Here is a 13,310-nt window from a genome sequence, read left to right on the forward strand (position 1 = left end):
GATTTAAAAATACCAAAAAAATACGCTACACGTTTAAGCACACATTCACACAAGAATCACACACATACAAACAGATTACAGAGGAAAAAATAGATTTGGTGGTTGCATTAAAGAATAAGTACACAGTCTGTGAAGTGGGTGATCCGGTAGTCCTCAGCTGAAGCTGTATTCTTGAAGTCCTCACTGGTCAAAGTGCACTTTGCAGCTGGCCTGCTTTGCTCAGGGTTCTCCTGAAGGCAGAATTGTAGTTGGCTCTCTTCCCCTGGTCGCTGGCTGTAGCAGTCTGTAGGCTTGGAGGGTCCACAGTCACAGATGGTTTTCAAACTTGATGTTTCCTGGGGAGAGAGAAAGAGAGAGAGAGAAAGGGAAGCTCACAGCTTTCTCTGCTGCTGCCTGCTCAGTTACTGCTTGTCTCTTTGTCTGTGTAACAACTCCCCCGAGATGGACAGATGGGCACATGGTTGCTTCAGGTTTTCTGGAACCTTCTAATGAAATTCAAGGTTCCACATGCCCCATGATGTCAATTTACACTTCGAGGGGATTTGTTCTTTCAAAGTCAATTTGTGAGGATTGTCTTGACTGCCAGCTAATGAAGCTATTTTAGGTAATTCAATCACTTAGAGCAAGCCATTGTCCTGGCTGGGCTTCTTGTTAGACTCTTGTCTCCAGTTCAATCTCCTGGTATTTCAGATGCAAATTGCAGTGGCCATCTTGGCTGCTAGTTTTTTAAAAGTTAATTGCAAGATTTTTCTCCATTAAAAGTCTAATGTAATTTCCCAACCGATGAAATTAATATTTCTCATTTGGCATATAGGGTTTTCTTGACAGGCCCATTGTGCCTATGTTGGTGCTTTGGTAGAGCTATCCAATTAATCCCAATGTCCTGCTCTTTCCCCATAGCCCTATGAACTTTTTTCCTTCAAGTATTTATCCCTCTTGAAACTTGCCTTTGAATCTGCTTCCACCAGCCTTTCAGGCTGTGCATTTCAGATCACAACAACTCACTTTAGAGAAAAGTTTTTCCTCGTGTTGCCCCTAATTCTTTTGCCAGTCACCTTAGATCTGTGTTCCCTGGTTCCCGACGTTTTTTGCCAAAGGAGACAGTTTCTCCTTATTTACTCTATCAAACCATTCAAAACCTCTATCAAATTTCCTCAGAACTCTCCACATAACTGAAGTCCCTCATCCCGGGCACCATTGTAGTAAAAATGAACTGTTTGAATTCAATTTCAGAGAACAAACGCCATTTTCACACACCATTAGATTTTAGCTAAATATATTCTGGTTCTGACCATGTACATTATAGTTTCCTTTCTGCTCCGCTCCCACATTTCCAATACAACAACAACAAATTACATTTATATAACGCCTTTAACATTTCTTTTGCTGTCCAGTTTTGACTGTTTTATTAAGTTAAGGCCATGATGGAGGCAACGTACCTTCTAATATTTTTTGTAGTGCATGGCCAATTCGCTGAAGTGCACGGGGCTTTTAAATTTTTTTGCATGGCCGTGCACGCACGGTAGCTTAAAGGGGCCAACTTGTTTGCAGCATGCGTGGGAATTTTAGGGTTGTGGCTACACGGCATAGAGGAAACTTTGGATGGAAGTCTCTCTTGTTTTGTGGGTGAATGTGGCAGGTAATTCATGGGTAGCACAAACAGCAGTGACATGAATGAGTTTGTCTGTTCTTTTGGTCCTCGGGCATGTGACCCTGAGCTTCCAGTCACTTGGCATTTTAAATCTACACCCCACCCCCGCACTTCCCCACTCTGACCTCTCTATCCCTGGCTTCCTACAATGTTCCAACAAAGCTCAACGTAAGCTCAAGGAACAGCAGCTCGTCTTTCAATTAGTCACTTTACAGCCTACCGGACTCAACATTGAGCTCAACAATTTCAGACCGTAACTACTGCTGTTAAATTTTCAGACTGTAGGTGCAGGTACTGATGCTACTGTTGTCATTTACGCCTCCTCTGGACATATATTTTGTTTCTTTACTAGTCCCATTACCATCCCCTTTTGTCTTGCACTATCATCCCTTTTGTCATTTAATCACACCTGTCTTCCACCCTATCACAGACCTTCCCATTTGTTCTTCCCCCGCCCCCCGCTTTCCCTGCCTCTCTATTTGCTTAAAACCTGCTACATCTCTAACTCCTTCCAGTTCTGACGAAAGGTCACAGACCTGAAACATTAACTCTGTTTCTCTCTCCACAGATGCTGCCTGACCTGCAGAGTATTTCAAGCACTTTTTGTTTTTATTTCAGATTTCCAGCATTTACAGTATTTTGCTTTTATTTTTTTGGTGATGTTGATTGAAATATAAATACTGGTCAGGACACCATGGAGAACTTCACTGTTTCTCTTTGAATAGTACCACATGATTTTTACACCCACATGAGAGCACTGACAGGGCCTTGGTTTAACATCTCATCTGAAAAACAGCACCTCCAACAGTGAAGCACTCCCTCAGTACTCACTGAAGTGGCTGAGATTCTGTGCTCAAATCCTGGCATGGGGACCCAAATCCCAGATCTTCTGACTAGGAGGTGAGCATGCTGGCAATGGGTAGCTGAAATTATTTTTAAAATTTCATTCTGGGGATGTGGGCGTCACTGGCAAGGCTAGGAATTATTGCCCATCCAGAGTTGCCCTTGAGAAGGTAGTGGGCACTGTCTCCATAGAATGGTTACAGCACAGAAGGAGGCCATTCGGCCCGTCGAGTCCATGCTGGCTCTCTGCAAGAGCAAATCACCTAGCCCTGCTCCCCTGCCTTTTCCCTGTAGCTCTGAAAATCTTTTCTCTTCAGATAATTATCCAATTTTCTTTTGAATTTTCTCTCTCTATGACTCTATGACCCTATGAAAGCCCTGATTGAATCTGCCTCCACGACACTCTCAGGCAGTGCATTCCAGATCCTAATCATGCGCTGTGTAAAAAAGTTAATCCACATGTAGTCTTTGCTTCTTTTGCCATTCACCTTAAATCTGTATCCTCTGGTTCTTGATCCTTCGGCCAATGGGAACAGTTTCTCTCTATCTACTCTGTCCAGACCCCTCATGATTTTGAACTCCTCTATTAAATCTCCTCTCAACCTTCCCTTCTCTAAGACTTCTCCAATCCATCCATGTAACTGAAGTCCCTCATCCCTGGAACCATTCTTGTGAATCTTTTCTGCACCCTCTCTAGTGCCCTCACATCCTTCCTAGTGTATGGTGTCCAGAATTGGACACAATACTACAGGTGAGGTCAAACTAGTGTTTTTATAAAGGTTCACCATAACGTTCTTGTTTTTGTACTCTATGCCTCTATTTAAAGTTCAGGATCCCGTCTGCCTTATTAACCGCTTTCTCAACCTGACCTGACACCTTAAATGGTATGTGCACATTTTCCCCCAGGTCCCTCTGCTCCTGCACCCCCTTTAGAATTGAATCCTTTATTTTATATTGCCTCTCCTTGTTCTTCCTACCAAACTGTATCACTTCACACTTGTCTGCAATAAATTTAATCTGTCGTGTGTTTGCCCATTCCACCAGCCTGTCTATGTCCTCTTGAAGTCTATCGCTATCTTCCTCACAGTTTTGTGCCATCTGCAAATTTTGAAATTGTGCCCTGCATACCCAAGTCTAGATCATTAATATCTATCAAGAAAAGCAGGGATCCTAATACCGACCCCTGGGAAACCCAACTATATATCTTCCTCCAGTCCAAAAAACAACCTTTTACCTTCACTCTCTGTTTCTTGTTACTCAGCCAACTTCATATCCATGCTGCCACTGTCCCTTCTATTCCACGGGCTGTAACTTTGCTGACAAGCCTGTTATGTGGCACTTTATCAAATGCCTTTTGGAAGTCCATGTTCACATCAACCACATTACCCTCATCAACTCCTCTCTGTTACCTCATCAAAACATTCAATCATGTTAGTTAAGTACGATTTGCCCTTCACAAATCTGTGTTGGCTTTCCTTATTTAATCCACGTTTGTCCAAGTGACTGCTAATTTTGTCCCAGATTATCATTTCTGAAAACTTTCCCACCACTGAGATTGTATTGACTGGCCTGTAGTTGCTGGGCTAGTCCTTACACCCTTTTTTGAACAAAGGTGTAGCATTTGCAATCCTCCAGTCCTCTGGCACCACCCCTGTATCTAAGGAGAATTGGAAGATTATGGCCAGTGCCTCCACAATTTCCCCCCTGACTTCCCTCAGTATCCTTGGATGCATCTGATCTGATCCAGGTGACTTATCACCTTTAAGTGCAGTCAGCCTCTATAATACCACCTCTTTATCAATTTTTAGCCCATCCAGTGTCTCGACTACCTCCTCTTGCACTATGACTTTGGCAGCATCTTCTTCGTTGGTAAAGACAGATGCAAAGTACTCATTTAGTACTTCAGCTATGCCCTCTACCTCCTCTTTTTTGGTCTCTAATTAGCCCCACTCCTCCTTTTATTACCCTTTTACTATTCATTTGCCTGTAGAAGACTTTTGGATTCCCTTTTATGTTAGCTGCCAATCTTTTCTCATACTCTATCTTTGCTTCTCTTATTTCTTTATTCATTTCCCCTCTGTACCTTCTATATTCAGCCTGGTTCTTACTTGTATTATCAACCTAGCATCTGTCATATACACACTTTTTCTGCTTCATCTTACTCTCTATGCCTTTTGTCATTCAGGAAGCTCTGTCTTTGTCCTACCTTTCCCCCTCATGGGAATGTACTTCAACTGTACCCAAACTATCTCCTCTTTAAAGGCTGCCCATTGTTCCATTACAGTTTTGCCTGCCAATCAATGCTTCAAATTTACCCGGGCCAGACCCATTCTCACCCTATTGAATTTGACCCTTCCCCAATTAATTATTTTAACTCTTGGATTTTTACTCATCCTTTTCCTTAGCTAACCTAAACATTATGATACTATGATCACTGTCCCCTAAATGTTCCCCTACTGACACTTGATCCATTTGACCCACCTCATTCCCCAAAACCAGATCTCGCAATGCCTCCTTCCTCATTGGGCTAGAAGCATACTGATCTAGACAATTCTCCTTAACACACTTCAGTAAGTCTCCCCCTCTCTTCCCTTTACACTGTTACTATCCCACTACTGCAGTTTGTGTGGCGAAGATGCTCCCACAATGAATGCCAAGATTTTGACTAGCTCCAATGCTCAATATTGCTCTGGATTGACATCATCTGCACAGAGCCCTCAGCAATATTTTGACTAATGGAATTATGCCACAAATCTTCCTGAACACCCACTTCCTGAGCTGATCTCAGTGTTTACCACAGAGTTCCTGGCTGAGACTATCTCCACCCACCAGGGCATTGCTGGATCATGGCTTGGAGAAAACACTCATAAAATAGAGCTTCCCATTGTTTCTCTGTAACTAATGGTCATAATTCTGAGCTGTGGGAACCATTTCTCTTACATTGGGGTATAAAGTGAACCTGAGCCCTTTGTGTATTCTCCACGTAGACCAGAGACGGTCTGAACAGTTCACAAGGAAACAAATATAAAGTGTAGTGGAACCCTGTTATACTGCAGGTTTACGGCTCTGTGCATTATAGCACTGTTACACAATCATTTGCAATGTAAAACGCAAAGCTCGGACGAATTACCATTTCAAGCTCTCACAAAATTTCCATCCTTACAAATCTACAGGAATTTCCATGTTCAATAGGAATGTTAAATATGTCTTCATATATGATCATAATATTGCCACTACTAATCATAATCAGGAAGGTTTTGTGTTGCTATGTTCTTCTGACAACTTTTTTTCAAAGAAAGTCGCTGACCACTGCAATGCAAGTTCTAAAATGCTCACCCCAAGGACTTCTCCCTGATGTCCTGGTCAATTTTATCCCTCAGCCAACATCACTAAAACAGATTTTCTGATTATTATCATATTCCTGTTTGTGGGAGCTTGCTGTGTGCAAATTGGCTGTCACATTTCCAATATTACAATGGTGACTACATTTCAAAAGTACTTGATTGGCTGTAAAGCACTTTGGGATGTCCTATAGCCATGAAAGGTGCTATATAAATGCAAGTCTTTCTTCTTTCAATATCTAGTTCACCAACTCTGATCACTGTCAGTGGGTGCTTAGCTATCAGACAGTTTGTAGCTCTTTCTCATGATACAGGCCTTTGTCTAGGCAATCTTCCTGTGCTAGTAATCAATGAGTCATAGTGTACCTTTGAAAGAAGTGTGCTCTCTTCAGTGGTATCGCAGGAAACAGCATGTGTATTTTCTGGAAAAGATAATCTCTCCTCCAGAATTAGAACCAGACTGCAACATCTGTAAATATGATAGGGTGACGAGAGAATGTGTGTTTACTGTATGATTTCATTAAAGAGGGTGGGGCATTGGCATATTTGGGTTGCGCCACGTTTCACATTTCCTGCAGTCCAAAGTTACTCCAGCAGTTTTCTGTGCAGGGGTTTTGCCCACCTAACCTCCTACTGCTGTGAAGCCATCTGCCAAATTCCTCAGAGCTGCTGCACGAGATTTCCATCTCACTTCCCGCAAAGGAGCAGGAGCAGCTCCCAGGAATTTTGTGACCTATACCCCTCCAAGGAAAAGAAAGAAAGAACTTGCATTTCCATAGCGCTTTTCACAATCTCAGGGTGTCCCAAAGTGCTTTACAGCCAATCAATACTTTTTGAAGTGAAGTCACTCTTGTAATCTAGGAAACGTGGCGCAACCAACTTGTACACAGCAAGATCCCACAAACAGCAATATGATGGCGTCCGTGGTGATGATTGAGGGATAAGTGTTGGCCAGGACACTGGGGATAATGCCCCCACTCTCGGAATAGTGCCATGGGATCGTTTACATCCAGCTAAGAAGGCAGATGGGGCATTGGTTTAGCTTCTCATATAAAAGATGGCAGCTCTGGCAGTGCAGCGTTCCCTCAGTACTGCACTGGGAGTACCAGCCTGGATAATGCGCTCAAACCCTGGAGTGGGACTTGAATCCACAACCTTCTGATTTGGAGGAGAGAGTATGTAACTGAGCCTTCCCACAGCTTGCATCCAGTGTAAAGGTGGGGCCTCCTTCATAAACCCTTACCTGTCCTCTCCTTTCAAAGCCATTTCAGGCAGGGTGAAGTCCCTGCTGAAAGGTGTGGTGTTGGGGGGGGGGGGGGGGGTACGAGCAAATCCGCTCATTTTCCAGCCTCCGTTTTACTGTATTGCTTATATTTAAATAACAAAAAAGAACGCACTTGAGGAAGACAAGATGTGAGGCTTGCAGTTTCTTCAGCCTGTTGACAGCTATCAAGTGTCCTGCAACTTTAGATAGGAAGCTTTACACTTGATGGTGTGTGCACGCAGGAAAAAGGGCGGGGGTAGTGGGTGGAGGAGGGGACAGTAGACTGTAAAAAGGCAAGGAGATGGGAAGGAAGAAATTGCACAGGACATTGCAGAGGAAACCCGCAGAGAAATACAGTCATGTTTTGCTTTTTCTAAAAAAAGAACTAAAATAGCTTGTGAATTGTAAAGGGGACGGGGGACACTAACTGGCGAGATGAGAAGACACTGGATTGCAAGCTTCCAACTGGCGCTGGTGCTGGTGTTAATTGCACTGACAGCCTGCTTGTCTGGAAATTTGCTTGGGGTCCAGGTAAGCCGCAATTTCACTTCAAGAAAGAGGTTGCTTGTTTGTTGCTCATTAAACCATGTTGGACCCGAGAGCCCTCAGTTAAACTGCTGCAGCCACACGCAATCATTGCCACGTGATGTTCCACAGCTGAAAGGGCATCCATGGGCATTGTTCACTTTAGAAGATAATTGGCTAAAAGAACCAGTGAGGGAAGATATGGAGGCATTTTATTTTACGAAATGAGTTGTCATGATCTGGAATGCGCTGCCTTAAAGGGCGGTGGAAGCAGATTCAGCAATAGAAATCAAATAGGGAATTGGATATATAGTTGAAAAGGGAAAATTTGCAGGGCTCTGGTTAAAAAGTGAGACTAAGTGAACAGCTCTTTCATCAGAGCTGGCACAGGCATGATGGGCTGAATGGCCTCCTTCTGATTTGCAGAACTCTGTAATGTCAAGATTCATGTTGCTAGTTTCATGTTGCACTGTGTTGTGATTGTACATGTTTGAGCAATGGTGTTTAAATTACTATTAAAAACCAATCAAAATTGCATTGTGATCCTCTAATTGTTGAAGACAACCCTTAGTCTGTTGCTTTATTAATATTTTGGGCAAGGCCTTTAGCATGGATTGTGCCCAACACTCAGGTTTGTCATGAAACACATTAGTGCAGCGCGCCTGTGTGTGTGTGTGACGATACCACAGCCATTCACTAATTCACATTCTGAGGGACAAAAACAGTGTCCCTTTAATGAGGAGACTCACTATTTATACCTCTGTATGACTTCAGCAGAGAACGAATCGCTGTGACAGGAGAACTCTCGTCAAGAGCAAGACCCAGTGTCACTCCTGCACCTTAAATGCCATGATCAAATGTCCGCGTGGTTATACTCAGATTACTAATGAGACCGGCACCCAGGACTGCAGGTAAACAATAACAGAGAAATAATAGAACATGTAGAAATCAGGTGCAAAACGTTTGCTATTAATTTTTGCGTTTCTTGTATAATTTTGTAAGTTGCGATATTTCTTTTTTTATTCCGTGCAAGATATTACATTCCACTGCGGGTCTACTCCCTGGCTGTAGTTGGCTGTCGTCACACTTGCACTAAGGAGTTCCTAGAAGTTCAGTGCTGTGCTGGCTATTGGGGACCAGATTGCATGGGTAAGAAGCTGCTCCTTACTGGCTCGAGGGATTTTATTGTATGAAGTCAAGCCCTGCGATGTAATAATTGTTCCTTTTATCCCTTTTAAGTGATAATAAAAGAGCAAAGTCAGGCTTGCTGCTGTCTTAAGGTGTCAGCTGTGGCTCAGTGGGTAGCACTCTTTGCCTCTGATTCAGAAGTTTGTGGGTCTCTGCAGAGACTTAAACACAAAAATCCACTCTGACACCCACAGTACAGTACTGAGAGAGGTGCTGTCTTTCAGATGAGACATTAAACTGAGGTCCCATGTGCTCTTTCAGGTGGATGAAAATTATACCATGGCACTAGTTCACAGAATCACAGAAATGTTACAGTGCAGGAGGAGGCCATTTGGCCCATCGTGTCCACACTGGCTCTCGGAATGAGCATTTCACCTATTGCTTCTCCCTGTAACCCTGCACATTCTTCCTTTTCATATAACAGTCTAATTCCCTTTTGAATGCTTCAATCGAACCTGCCTCCAGCACACTGTCAGGCAGTACATTCCAAACCTTAATCACTCGCTGCGTGAAAAAGTTTTTCCTTATTTTGTTTTTGCTTTTTTTTACCAATTACTTTAAATCTGTGCCCTCTCGTTCTCGATCCTTTCACGTGTGGGAACAGTTTCGCTCTATCTACTCTGTCAGACCCCTGATGATTTTGAATACCTCTATCAAATCACCTCTCAGCCTTCTCTTCTCCAAGGAAAACAGTCCAACCTTCTCCAATCTATCTTCATAACTGAAGTTCCTAATCCCTGGAACTATTCTCGTGAATTTTTTTCTGTACTCTCTCCAATCCTTTCACATTCTTCCTAAAGTGCGGCGCCCAGAACTAGACGCAATACTAAGGCCGAGCTAGTATCTCATACTTTCAACATAACTTCCTTGCTCTTGTACTTTATGCCCTTATTCATAAAGCCCAGGATACTGTATGCCTTATTAACTGCTCTCTCAACCTGTCCTGCCACTTTCAATGACTTATGCACATATACACCCAGGGGTCCCTCTGCTCCGAAGAGCAGGGGAGTTCTCCTTGGTGTCTTGGCCATTGTTTATCCCTATCGCAGAGTCATATTCAGCCCATCGAGTCCATGCCAGGTCTCCGTGAAGCAATCCGACTCCCCCGCTCAATCCCTGTAGCCCTACAAGGTTATTTTCTTCAAGTGCCCATCTAATTTCCTTTTGAAATCTTTGATTATCTCCACTTCCATCACCCTCGTGGGCAGTGAGTTCCAGGTCATTACCACTCGCTGTGTAAAAAAGTTCTTCCTCACATTCCCCCTGCATCTCTTGCCCAAAACCTTCAATCTGTGTCCCCTATAAACAACAACAACAACTTGCATTTACATGGCCTTTAACTCATTACATAAGAGTGGATTATCTTGTCATTGTCACACTCTTGTTTATGGGAGTTTGCTTTTCGCATTTCCTGCCTCACAACAGTGGCACTTCAAATAGTATTTAGTTGGCTGCAAAGTGCTTTGGGAGATCCTGAGATCGTGAAAGGTGTTATGTCAATGCAAGACTTTCCTTTCTTGGTGATGTACATCAGTATACTGTTCAGTGCAATTGCGATCAGTGAAGATTGGAGCTCAAATAGGCAGGTGAATTTTCCAAGCTGAAGTTTGGATTGGGAACATTGAGCTGTCAAGTCACATTAATTGGGTTGTGGATCCTTAAATTCTGAGGAAGTTTGTAGGAATTGTTGATGATCTTTCTGATAACACTCAGTAGCAGCTTGTTGTAGTTCTTTTGTGAATGGTAACTGTCAGGCGGAATATACCTTGCCTCAGGGATGGTAATGGTGTAACATTGGGAAACTGGCAGTCAACTGAGAAAGGGGAGCAGTGGAGTGACATAACTGAATCAGAGAATCATATAGCACCGAAGGAGGCCCTTTGGTCCATCATGCCTGTGCCGATTCCTTGAAAGAACTATCCAATTAGTCCCACTACCCTGCTCTTTCCCCATAACTCTGCATTTTCCCCCCCCTTTTCAAGTATTTATCCAATTTTCTTTAGAAAGGCACTATTGAATCTGCTTCCACCATACTTTCAGGCAGTCCATTCCAGATTGTAACAACACCCTGCGTAAAAGATATTTCTCCTCATCTCCCCTTTGGTTCTTTTGCCAATTACCTAAATCTGTGTCCTCTAGTTACCAACCTCCCCCACCACCCTGCAGTGAAACAGTTCCTCTCTTTCTATTAAACAAACCTCTTACAATTTTGAACACCTCTATGAAATGTCCCCTCAACCTTCTCTGCTCTAAAGAGAATACTCCCAGTTTCTCTAGTCTAGAATGAATGTAAAAGAATGACTCCTGATACAAAAGTCTAGTGCCATCAAGGGCAACCGTTTAGTTTAAATCATTGTACTGCGTTTTCTACAGATGTAACACTGTGAAATCACTCACAGTGTGCACGTAAGCTACTATCTCTGTTACGTGTAAAATAAAAGAAGAAAGGGTGGCACAGTGGCTCAGTGGTTAGCACCGCAGCCTCACAACTCTAGCGACCCGGGTTTGGTTCTGGGTACCGCCTGTGCGGAGTTTGCAAGCTCTCCCTATGACCTGTGTGAGTTTCCTCCGGGTGCTCCGGTTTCCTCCCACATGCCAAAGACTTGTGGGTTGATAGGCAAACTGGCCATTGTAAATTGCCCCTAGAGTAGGTAGGTGGCAGGAGAATTGAGGGAAGATGGGGATGTGAGAAGGAAATGGGATTAATGTAGGATTAGTATAAATGGGTGGTTGATGGTCAGCACAGACTCAGTGGGCCGAAGGGCCTGTTTCAGTGCTGTATCTCTCTATGACTATGACTCAAAGAGAATCAAATAACCAGGTTTATAGAGATCTCCCTCATCTGGATGATAGCTTTTTTTAAATCCTTCATAGGATGCGGGCATCGTTGGTAAGCCCAGCATTTATTGCCCATCCCTAATTGCCCTTGAGAAGGTTCTGTTGAGCCGCCTTCCTGAATGACTTGTTAGACCATTCAGAGGGCGGTTGAGAGTCAACCACATTGCTGTGGGTCTGGAATCACATATAGGCCAGACCAGGTAAGGACAGCAGATTTTCTTCCCTAAAAGGATCAGTGAATAGATAAGTATGACAATACAGTAGTTTCATGGTCATCATTACTAATACTAGCCTTTTATTGCAGATTTAATTAAATAACCAAATTCAAGTGTCCGTGGCGGGATTTGAGCTCATGGCCGGGATTTAACCCTTGGCGGACGGGAGCCGGCCACCGACTAAACGGTCGGTGGCGAACCCGCTTCCACCTGGCCTGGGGATCCAACCCATATTTTGCCGCTTGAGGCAGGAAGTCCTGCCTAATAGAGCTGCCAGGCAATCAGCGGGCCGGCAGCTCTCTGTCCCAGCAGTGCCACCGGGAGTAGTGGCTACTGCTGGGACTGCAGCCGAGCCTACAGAATAAGATGTCAGGGAGCCCTGGACCTAAGGTAAGTTTTTCTTGCCTCGTCGGGGTGATCGGTCGGGTCCTGGCAAGGCAAGGGTGGTTGATTGGAGGATGGGGTTTGGCATGTTGGGTGTTGGGGGTGATTGGAGCAGCGGGGGCGGCCCTCCATCGGGCACAGGGTGCCTGATCAGGAGGCACCCTTCTCGCCCCCACCCGGGTCCCAGAGAGCCTACTGCTTTTGTCAGGCAGCTTTTCCCGGGCCTGGGACACCCGCTTGCCACGCATAGCATCCCCGTGGAGGCCACTTAATGGCCACTTAAGGGCCTTGATTGGCCTGGGGCAGGGCAGGGCGGGGCGGGCACTCCCATCCCCTCTTTGGGGGGACGTAAAATTCAGGCCCATGTCACCAGATCATCAGCCCAGGCCTCTAGATTCCTAGGTCAGTAACATAATGACTGTGCTATCATACCAATAACTGATGGAGCCATTTTGGAACTGTTTTAGGAACCATTTAGATAGGAACTGATTGATCAATTTAGAAAATGTGATAATTACTATGGAATTCATAATGTAGAGCATCATTGCACTGGTAAACAGGTGTACAGTCGTTGATATGGGCAATTGAGATGAGGTAATTTCATATTGGAACCTACTTGCCAAGAATAAGGAAAAGGCTATTAAATCCATCCACACTGTGATGATATCTTTATTCTTTAATCAATCCACAGGCCTTTTATCTTGATTCACATTCTTTAATGATAAACTTTTGAATTCACATTTGCCATGTTTGTACCTTAACATCTTACATTTCTCAATGCCAAATGCAATGTATCTGGTCATTATTATGTCTAGATCTCATTGAATCTTGTCTTCCCTCAGAACATCTTGCAAACTTATATACATTGTACATCAGGTGTCAGCTTTGGCTCAGTGGTAGTATGCTCACCTCTGAGTATAGCTTCAAGTCTCACTGTGGATATTGCAGCATATAATCTAGGCTGGCATTTCAGTGCCATACTGAGGGAGTGCTGCATTGTTGGAGGTACCTTTAGATAAGGTGTCAAACCAAGACCTTGTCTGCCCTTTCAAGTGAATATA

At 43.9% G+C, this 13,310-nt stretch overlaps 1 protein-coding gene across 4 annotated transcripts in view; it reads left to right on the top strand.

Moving 5' to 3' along the window:
* The first annotated feature begins 7,402 nt into the window (after positions 1-7,402).
* LOC137379456 (stabilin-2-like) overlaps positions 7,403-13,310 on the top strand; it is a 171,378-nt gene continuing 165,470 nt past the window's right edge. For 3 of the 4 annotated variants that reach the window (XM_068050295.1, XM_068050297.1, XM_068050298.1), the window contains exons 1-3: positions 7,403-7,630; positions 8,399-8,535; positions 8,658-8,773. In XM_068050295.1, coding sequence (XP_067906396.1) covers positions 7,535-7,630; positions 8,399-8,535; positions 8,658-8,773 — 349 coding nt within the window. In that variant the 5' untranslated portion in view covers positions 7,403-7,534. The remainder of the gene's footprint in view (positions 7,631-8,398; positions 8,536-8,657; positions 8,774-13,310) is intronic. The other variant, XM_068050296.1, reaches the window with a different exon arrangement.

The sequence above is a fragment of the Heterodontus francisci genome, chromosome 18 (assembly GCF_036365525.1).
Source record: "Heterodontus francisci isolate sHetFra1 chromosome 18, sHetFra1.hap1, whole genome shotgun sequence".
Classification (NCBI taxonomy): Eukaryota; Metazoa; Chordata; class Chondrichthyes; order Heterodontiformes; family Heterodontidae; genus Heterodontus; species Heterodontus francisci.